General features: G+C 41.5%; 2 protein-coding genes across 2 annotated transcripts; both read right to left on the bottom strand.

Annotated features, from left to right (window-relative positions):
* Positions 1-59: 59 nt before the first annotated feature.
* On the bottom strand, positions 60-1,741 carry apnl (actinoporin-like protein). Its single transcript, XM_068718697.1, has 3 exons — positions 1,668-1,741; positions 1,005-1,131; positions 60-890 (listed from the first exon to the last, which is right to left on the bottom strand). The coding sequence occupies exons 2-3, from the start codon at positions 1,106-1,108 to the stop codon at positions 434-436; spliced, it is 561 nt and encodes a 186-aa protein (XP_068574798.1). The 5' UTR covers positions 1,109-1,131; positions 1,668-1,741; the 3' UTR covers positions 60-433.
* A 561-nt stretch (positions 1,742-2,302) lies between these two features.
* On the bottom strand, positions 2,303-4,650 carry LOC137878381 (bryoporin-like). Its single transcript, XM_068718672.1, has 3 exons — positions 4,539-4,650; positions 4,053-4,161; positions 2,303-2,988 (listed from the first exon to the last, which is right to left on the bottom strand). Exons 2-3 carry the CDS (start codon positions 4,154-4,156, stop codon positions 2,559-2,561), a joined length of 534 nt encoding a protein of 177 aa, XP_068574773.1. The 5' UTR covers positions 4,157-4,161; positions 4,539-4,650; the 3' UTR covers positions 2,303-2,558.
* Between the last annotated feature and the right edge of the window lie 4,929 nt (positions 4,651-9,579).

Consider the following 9,579-nt stretch of genomic DNA (forward strand, 5'->3'; position numbering starts at 1 on the left):
CTCTTTTTAAGCACTTTTGCATTTCTGAGCTCAACACACAAAACACATAGACAAATGGCTTCAGCAAAAAGGTTTATTTTATTCCTCACACTGGTGTCAAGGTAAATACAGACAAGCTCTCAGTGTGTTTTATGAAGCTATCTGCCCTCGTCCTCCGGTGAGTCATCCTTTGATTCTCATTTCTAAAGATGCCATTTTAAAATCTGATGCTATAAAAACAGACAGAGGCTTTGGCTATAAAATGGGGTTATTGCCTCCTGGATTTATAAACAAACTAAACCTGATCTTAAGCAGATTTACTGAGGGGTAATACCCAGGTATACAGACACATGTCAGCAGGAATACGTCTGTTAAATCATGCGTGTTGCCTGCTTCAGGTGGACGAATAAATTCTGCTGCTGGGACTAATGACAGGAATACTGGTTAGGGGTCTCTAGTAAGACTGCTGGCCCAAGGGTGTGAAAAGCTTATCCCACAGCTCCACCTTCATGATGGAATTTTCCAGGGGACTCATTGTGGCCTTGACGTCTAAGTATTGGCCCACATAATTGATTCCTGATCCAACGGCCTCCTCCCTGGCAAACCCATGCTCTTGCTGTTTCTTCTCGTAGTACATTTCTTTGTACAATTCCTTATCGCAGTTGCGGCCCTTCTTATAGATGCCCACTGCAAACCAGTTCTTGTACAGGTTGTAGTCCCATGGGACTGAGAACATGATGGCCAGAGTCTCAATGTAGTCGTTCCGTGACCTCTCGAAAAGGTCGTAGGTCAGCACACCAATGCTGCCGGTGGCTTTGCCGCCGGACTTGGAGAAAGTGCAGACCTCTGTCTTTAGAGGGCGCACTGTGGGTTGAGGTGGGTTGTACGTCTCCCCATTCTCAAGGTACACCCTAACCATGAACAAACACACACACACACACACACACATATGTTACACGTATTCTTTTGTCTCTGTATAGTACGTTTCAAGCCTTACAATAAATGACAAAACAGTCGGGGCTTACTTGGGGTTCATGAGGCAGTAGTTGCTGGTGACATTCCCGATTTCAATGGTAACACTTCTCTTGCTGCACACATCGGCTGCTACTGCTTCAGCTGACTCCGTCATGTTGGAATGGGTGTTGAGATCCGCTAGTAAAACAAAAGGTAATTTAGGTGTTAACCATCTGAACCAAATGACATCACAGCTGTGACTATAGCGCTTCCCTCCACCTCTAAATGCACTGGGAATCGTGAGAATCACACCTACTCCAATGTAAAAAATATCTTCCTGACCTCTGCTCAGCTGACATGCTGTATTGGCATTACATTGACCTTCAAAAGGTGCACATGAGCTGGGTTTGAAAGATGCATTTCAAGAGGATAGAGAGATTTCAAAACAGTTGTGAACAATCAGAGAATAACTGCACTCTCATTGCCTCATTAGAGTGCACTTCTTCAATTACAGCACTAAGTAGCATGCAATAATGAAGCTGGAGTGAAAACACTAGAGAAAATGATAACCCTTTTTATCAACAGATATAAGATACAAATCAAACAAATACCCCATCAGGCTTCTGTATGCTTCTACAAATGAGCCACAATAAAGCTAATGAGCCATTCTCTCTACTGCCTCGTATCAAGCTCTTTAATTTAAGTCTTTTCCCCACATTTTCTAGGTGACTTACCTGCTGAGAACCTCTGTTGATGAACCTCTGTTGATGAAATGGGAAAAGTTACCTGGAAGGGAGGTGCCGGTAGTTTTTTTTCTTTGTTAAACCAGGATGTATGCCATCACCCAGGAAACCCTCCCACTTGTAAGCCAACACCGTGACAGCACACACCCTCTTTCAACACACATTTATCACGCACACGAAAAAGAAGACTGAGAACAAAGATTCCTGTATTTTTCCCTGTGGGATAAAACCGCCACACCCTCATTTGTGGCAGAGTTCCAGCACACAAATTTTCTCCGTTAGGATTGTGGCTTCATAGACTGAGGTGGGTTGGTAATCTCATTCCTGTGGAATTTTGCAAATGAGACGAAAACAACCTGAACATGTTGAGACGGACTTCGCTGGAGATACTCTACTATTATTCTGTCTTTCTCTTGCATTCCAATACAACACAGTAACTACACACTGATGGAGAGTGTCACACAGCCAGTGAAGAACAATACTGTCATCACGCCGATTAAAAAAACATCTATGCAGATATTCCATCTGTTGCTACTCATTAGAATTGGATGGGTCCAGCTATGAGATTAAGAAATCATTACTGTTCGTCAGTAATAATGAAAGACATATCCCACACAACACAAACATCGAGTTTGAATGTTTTATTACCATGATCAAAGAAAAAGGGAGTGTACAATGCACATACGCCCAAGAAATTAGCTAATGGAGAATCAATGAGCTGGCTGTCAGATATTGATATCTTTCAGTGGACACAAAGTACAGATGACAGCAAAATCAGTCTTCCTCTCCTCTGGATGTTTCTCTAGATGTCAACATGCAGCAGCAGTCAAATCAAATTAAGTTTTATTTATTCTGTTGGGTACAAAAGCAACAAAGTACAAACTAACGACCCATTTTATCATAGAGCTCCACTTTAACAATGGCTTTACCAATAGAAGACATTGTAGCTCTTATATCAAGATATGCAGTTTGGTGTATCAGCCCACAGCCGTTAGCCTCAGAGCGGGTGAAGCTGGTGAGGTCTTTCCCATCGTACAGCTGCTTGTACAGATGTTTGTCACAGGCACGGGAATGTTCAACCACGCCCACGGCCAGCCGGTTCTTGTACAAGTTGTGGTCAAAGGGCACGGAGAACATGATGGCAATGCGCTCGGAGCAAACCCGGCTCTGCATGTGGAACAGGTCGTAGGTCAGCAGGCCCACAGAGCCCGTGGCAGTGTTGTCGTCCTTGGTGAAGGAGCACACTTCAGTCCTGGTGGGACGAACCGTGGGCTGGGGCGGGTGGTGACTGAAACCACTTTCCATGTAGACCCTATACAAGAGAGCAGGAGACAAATCCTTACCATCAATACCGGTCAGTTGGTAACTTTCATGTCACATTTCCCAGACTTTTGATGGAAAAAAAACAAGAGTTTTGCGAGTTTTGTGGAGATTGTCAGAGTACTTTGTACTAGTGCTGGGCTTTCCAGGGTACCTGAACTATCTTATGCTGATGGATGGAGTGTGACTGTGCAAGGACTGCTGTGGACTTCTAAGCAACAGTGAGTGTACCTGCATGCGATGTGCAATGAGGCAGTGTGTGTCACTGCATGATGGATAGGTGGATGTTCTCAGCGAAGTGATGTCACACATGAAAACCACCCATCCAAGATATGGTCTGTCCTGCCACAGCTAGATAAATGTGGGAGAAAATCCCAAAGACGTGGGTCATTTCTATATACTTCACAGTTTTCTTTTATTGATTTCCCCTTTTTTGCAAAGGTGGAAGAAACTGACAGACTTCCATGTTAAGGAATAGGCAGCAATCAAATCAAATAATTCATGTTGAATAGAAGGTACGTCGACATTTCGCTTGCAATGTCATTGAGCTTTACTTAACATTTAGACAGTATAATCACGTTGAAATGAAAGACTTATGCTAGAAAGTTGTGCTTTATCTATGACTATTAGAGAGAACAACAGTTGTGGATACTTCATTTTTCTGAAAGGACTGCTTACTATTTAGTAGCAAGATGCTGATTTAGAGCTTTAATCAGGCATTGCAATTTCACTTGCACTTCAAAGCATTGCACTGAGCCTTTTGAAAATGACTACTTCTCACTGGAACAAATAAAACTTCTTGAGTACACACACAAGCCACGATTCTACATGCAGAAAACAATGTTGATGCACTGAATATTTGAGATGCATAAAGAAGCAAAAAAGCAATTTTTTTATTGTTTATTATAACTGCAATCATCACATTATTTTTGCATGCACTGTATTTGGTCACTCATACATTTCTACTTTGGTTTCAGTAAACATTTTGGTGTCTTCGTCCAGTCTGCTGATGTACTTTACATGTATTAAAATTGGTAAACACAGTTATGGACTTACTTGGGGTTGATGAGGCAGTGGCCACTGCTGACGTTGGATATTTCTATGGTGCAATTTCTGTTGGTGGTGAGAGTGGCTGACGTTGCTTCTGCTGTTTCTGGCATCTTGGCTGAAAGAAGGAACAGAACTTAAAGCTTACAACAGTGTATCCGCAAACAGGTCACCATCCAGCAGGTACTTTTCTTTTATATAAAAGATGAAAAGAAAAGACAGAGTATTTAGGTCACAAGTCATATTTGGTCAAAAGAATAATACAAATATTTTATTGTTGATATGGTATATTACCCTGCTATAGCCAAACCAAGCTGATTTTCTTCCCCTCAATTACAAAACTCCTGAGACTATGGGTACACATTCTACAGTTTGTGTGTATAAAATGTGAATATAGCTCATATGAAACAGTTGTTATCTGAGAGAATAGGATAACCAAGACATAAATTACAGTTAAATTATAATCTTGCTATAATTTGAAGTAATTATATTCACCTTTTGGAGTTAAACACACAACTTGTGCTAGAGAGCAGCGTCAGGTTTCCTTTTTCTCAGATCCTGCAGAGAGGTGGATAGAGTCTCTCCTTGTGTGCTTACACCTCCACAGTACTTGTTCCAACACAAACACGGGCGTGTCCACCGCGCAGTGAGCGCACACCATCCCATCATGGAAAAAGATATCTCACAAAGAGGGGCCACGTAATATCCCGTATATGCACAATATGGTCAACTTCATCAATAATGCAAATTAAGCAAATCATCAAACTATACTCATGTATTAATTGTATTAACATGTATTAACATATCTGTGTCAGCATATTCGTCTTCACGGTTAGACATGGGTGGTATTGATATCACCTCTGTATGTTGAAGGATTAAGCATGTTTTCAAGAAAATGTATTTTGCTTCCCTGAAGTGTAACTTCATGCAGCACATTGTTGTGAAATCTTATCAGACTGTGTACTCCAGCACAGCTGTTCATTCATTTTATCACTTTGCAATGAACCCACTCACTCCTTTGCTCTTACGGGACCCTTTTCAGTACATGTGTTTCATAAAGATCCTTACGGGACATTTCATGTTCTGACTCGCTTAGTGTGTAACTTCAATCCTCTAGGCATTGCTCAAGATCACCTGTTGTTGTTGCAGGTGATGGCAAGCGACAGATTCCTGTGGGAACCTCCCTAAAATACGCCACAAATTTCAACACACTGTATGCTTCTCATACCACTAATTCTTTTATTTACCGTTGACTCGGCTCCCACTGGAAAGTGGAGAAGAAGAGGAGACACTCCCTTTTTCCACGTCGGACCAACTTCCAAACACAATGTATTGTGTAACACAGCATGGCACACTGTAGTGTTGTATTTGTTCATAGGATTATAGAGCCTGAGAGTCTTCCCAATTAAGTTTGTTTTGCAAACTTGGGTGTGTTTTGAGATGTGTTCATTATTCCACCGACTGATTCAAGTAAAATAGTGCGGCAGCTGTTCTATATCATACATCAGGCGCCTTGAACTTGATTTAAAATCCTTCAACTCCAATGCTTGAAGTCACCAGATGGCACCAAACATGCATTTGCAAAAAACACATTTGCACTACACAGACTGTGCCAGTTAATGTTTGCTTTCTGATGGTTAGCCAGTGGCCGCAGCAGAAAATCTCTGTCAAGTATTACATACTCAGCATGCCCTTCATTATGTCCTGTGAAAAGGGCAGAGCTGCGTTCAAATAGTCGTAGCTGCAATACTAGTTATCCAGAAGCTATAGAAGGCAAATGGAAAAGAGTCGATACGAACAGACTCATAATAGTTGGTCAACAATTGTTTTTTACACTTTTGCTCAGTGGCCCCTTCCCCACTTCCTACCCCAATGCCTCTGCTCTCGTGTTCCCGCTACAGAACCACATTTTGCCTTGATGACTCACGAGGCGAAAACAATACCAGCATCGCTGCCGCAGCTGGTAATTATGGCGGCTGCAGTAGCAGTACCTCAACCTCATGTCACTCAAGATGCTTCTTTAGTCCGTTAGACACCTTCACTTCCTTTCACATCGCTTGCTCAGTCTGTTTTATATAAAAAAAAACGTATCAGGTTAATGGTTTGTTGAAACTGACACTGTACATTCTTTTTGTCAGAATCGTGTAGATTGCAGACCTGATTTTAGTAGACATGGCCACACACATGAATTCATATCCATTAAGAGTCAGACAAATATCTTTTATTGACTCAAAACTAAACTTTGAAGCAAATTGTGAGGCAGTGTGCAAAAAGAGGCCCCCGTGTTTGCTTCGTTTGAAGATACTCTCCTGCTTCCACAATGACAATACCGTGATGACCTAATTCTATCGTGCTTTTATTGTATCAATTTTACCTTTTTCTTTGGCGTCATGTTTTGGAAACCAATCTATATAAACGACTCGTTTTTAAATGATGAGTCCCCAACTTTGCACGGTGAATTATAGCTTCCTCGTTCTGGATGGATGGATAGTCCAAAGGCGTAGATCGAAGCGCTATAGACACTCATTTGTTCCAGCTGCCATCCCTCAGACGAACAAATCCTATGGTAGCAACATTGCACAAAAGCTATAGATGCAACGCTCGGTTATTCATTCATATTTATCTGTATTTATTACTTTACGTAAGTGGTTTTAGCGATTATTGGAGCCTTGATGTTTGTTTATTGTGTTTTTGTAAGATGTAAGATGTAATCTACCTACAAATAAAGTAACCTGAACCTCTGAATGGCTTTATAGCAGCTACCATTAACCCCACTTTAACTGAGTTAAAGCTGAACAAATACAATATTTTATGTTACTGAACACTCTAATTTCCATTAGATTGCTTGTTTACTCTTTTGTGTATTCAGCCTTGATTAAACTGTAAAGTGAAATGTTATCTCAGCATGTTGACACCAGTAGAGGTTTTATTGCATTGAAAATAGCTCAGCCATGGACTGTTCATTTGAACAACCGTGAAGATTGCAACGCAATCAACACTAGGAAGGAATAACAATGTTTCTGTTGGCTTTACATCCCCTATGTGTGATAAATACAGTGCACCTCTGTAACAATCAGAGACGAGGCTTGAACCCACTAGTGTGCTATGTAGAAGGGGCTGAACAGAAGGGTGAACACAGCCTTTACTTTGGCGATTACAAGCTCAAAAAGGTAGCAATGCAAAGTTAAGAGGACACATTTTTCTATTGTTCTGTTTACTTCCCGCTGGCATTCTGTTCACCATTCACACCATTATATTTAGTAAGTTATTGAAGAGGAAAAAATAAAACAAGCATGCCAATGGTCAGTTTGCAAACAAACTAATAAGATCACACAATGTATTCAAAAGGCCTTTTTGTACCGTACCATTGACTCCTGTCTCATAATCGCAGGGCTCGATAGTAAGGCTGGCCCGCTTGCCCTGAAAACAGTAAAAAGCCATGTCGAGTTAGTAAATTGTTTTTCCGGAACTGATGATGAAACTAGCTAAAACCTTTTTCATCTCTGGTTTGAGTTGCACATGTGCAATACCGATCGGGCGCTTGTGAGACACTGGCAGGTGGGTAAAGACAAAGTTTATGAGCTAAAACCCCGGCAAGAGTGTCAGGCTTTGAAGCAAATTAAGTGAAAAAAACAACAATTTTGACTCAAGACAGACGAGGTTCAAAGAAAACAATGGAAAGATTAGATCGCTTCCTCTATTTTGGGATCTTCAGCTCTCCATCAATGTCAATGGCGTAATCGAAATAGCCACAAAATGCCTCTGTTTGAAACCCTGCCGTGACCCTTCAGAGCTAACCGGTATCTAATGAGACTAAAGAGAAGCAGGTGTGCAGGCAGGTGATGCATCATGTGACAGACTCGTGTCACCTGGTGGGCAGGTGAGGAATAGCATGTCTGCAGGAGCAGGAGATGTTAGTAAACAGCAAAATGAATCAGATGAAGAGGAGCAGGGATGAGGAGACTGGAGCAGCTGTTGCTGTGACAACGTCAGTTAATCATTCACAAACAATTTTTGATAGCTTGTAACAATATGTGTAGAAATATGAGACCGTCACGGCTTTCTAATCCGGTTTATGATATTTGTCCTCAGATCAGATGCAATTGTCAGAAATGTTCGCGACCAATTCACAGAAGAAGAAGAAGAAGAAGAAGAAGAAGAAGAAGAGGGTGCCTCGACAAAAACATCCTCCTTTGTATCAGGGAAGTCAAATAACATATCACAGAAGGTGAAAATTCAAACACACACACTTTTTAATAGCAGCAGATTAGTTCAGTTTCACAGAATTATTTTATCATCCTCACTTTTCTTGTTATTGTATATACAGTTGTGGTCAAAAGTTTACATACACTTGTAAAGAACATAATGTCATGGCTCTCTTGAGTTTCCAGTTATTTCTACAACTCTGATTTTTCTCTGATAGAGTGATTGGAACAGATACTTCTTTGTCACAAAAAACATTCATGAAGTTTGGTTCTTTCATGACTTTATTATGGGTTAACAGAAAAAGTGACAAAATCTGCTGGGTCAAAAATATACATACAGCAACATGAATTAGCAATTTTGGTGACTTAGAAAGTTGTGTCAATGAAATGAGCTTCATAGCATGGCCTCTTAACTTCTTGTGAGTGATTATGAGTGACTACAGCTGGTGACTTCTCTGAGGCCATTTAAATAGGGCTCATTGGATACAAACGCCCACAAACGCCACAATGGGAAAGTCAAAGGAGCTCAGCATGGATCTGAAAAAGCGAATCATTGACTTGAACAAGTCAGGAAAGTCACTTGGAGCCATTTCAAAGCAGCTGTAGGTCCCAAGAGCAACAGTGCAACCAATTGTTTGTAAGAATAAAGTGCATGGCACTGTTTTGTCACTGCCACGATCAGGAAGAAAACGCAAGCTATCACCTGCTGCTGAGAGAAAATTGGTCAGGAGGGTGAAGAGTCAACCGAGAACCACCAAAAAGCAGATCTGCCAAGAATTAGAAGCTGCTGGAACACAGGTGTCAGTGTCCACAGTCAAGCGTGTTTTGCATCTCCATGGACTGAGAGGCTGCCGTGCAAGAAGGAAGCCCTTGCTCCAAAAGTGGCACCTTAAGGCTCGACTGAAGTTTGCTGCTGATCACATGGACAAAGATAAGACCTTCTGGAGGAAAGTTCTGTGGTCAGACGAAACAAAAATCGAGCTGTTTGGCCACAATGCCCAGCAATATGTTTGGAGGAGAAAAGGTGAGGCCTTTAACCCCAAGAACACCATGCCTACCGTCAAGCACGGTGGTGGTAGTATTATGCTGTGGGGCTGTTTTGCTGCCAATGGAACTGGTGCTTTACAGAGAGTAAATGGGATAATGAAGGAGGAGGATTACCTTCAAATTCTTCAAGATAACCTAAAATCATCAGCCCGAAGGTTGGGTCTTGGGCGCAGTTGGGTGTTCCAACAGGACAATGACCCCAAACACACATCAAAAGTGGTAATGAAATGGCTAAATCAGGCTAGAATTAGGGTTTTAGAATGGCCTTCCCAAAGTCCTGACTT

Source organism: Cebidichthys violaceus, unplaced genomic scaffold, assembly GCF_023349555.1.
Source record: "Cebidichthys violaceus isolate CVI_PGR_0920_01 unplaced genomic scaffold, fCebVio1.0.p SCAF_23, whole genome shotgun sequence".
Lineage (NCBI taxonomy): Eukaryota > Metazoa > Chordata > Actinopteri > Perciformes > Stichaeidae > Cebidichthys > Cebidichthys violaceus.

Excerpts from the sequence above, each read along its gene's own strand:
- LOC137878381 (XM_068718672.1), bottom strand. The coding sequence starts at position 4,156 with ATGCCAGAAACAGCAGAAGCAACGTCAGCCACTCTCACCACCAACAGA. Across the intron at positions 2,989-4,052 it reads CACTGCCTCATCAACCCCAA|GGTCTACATGGAAAGTGGTT; the intron begins GTAAGTCCATAA and ends TCTCTTGTATAG.
- apnl (XM_068718697.1), bottom strand. The coding sequence starts at position 1,108 with ATGACGGAGTCAGCTGAAGCAGTAGCAGCCGATGTGTGCAGCAAGAGA. Across the intron at positions 891-1,004 it reads TACTGCCTCATGAACCCCAA|GGTGTACCTTGAGAATGGGG; the intron begins GTAAGCCCCGAC and ends GTTCATGGTTAG.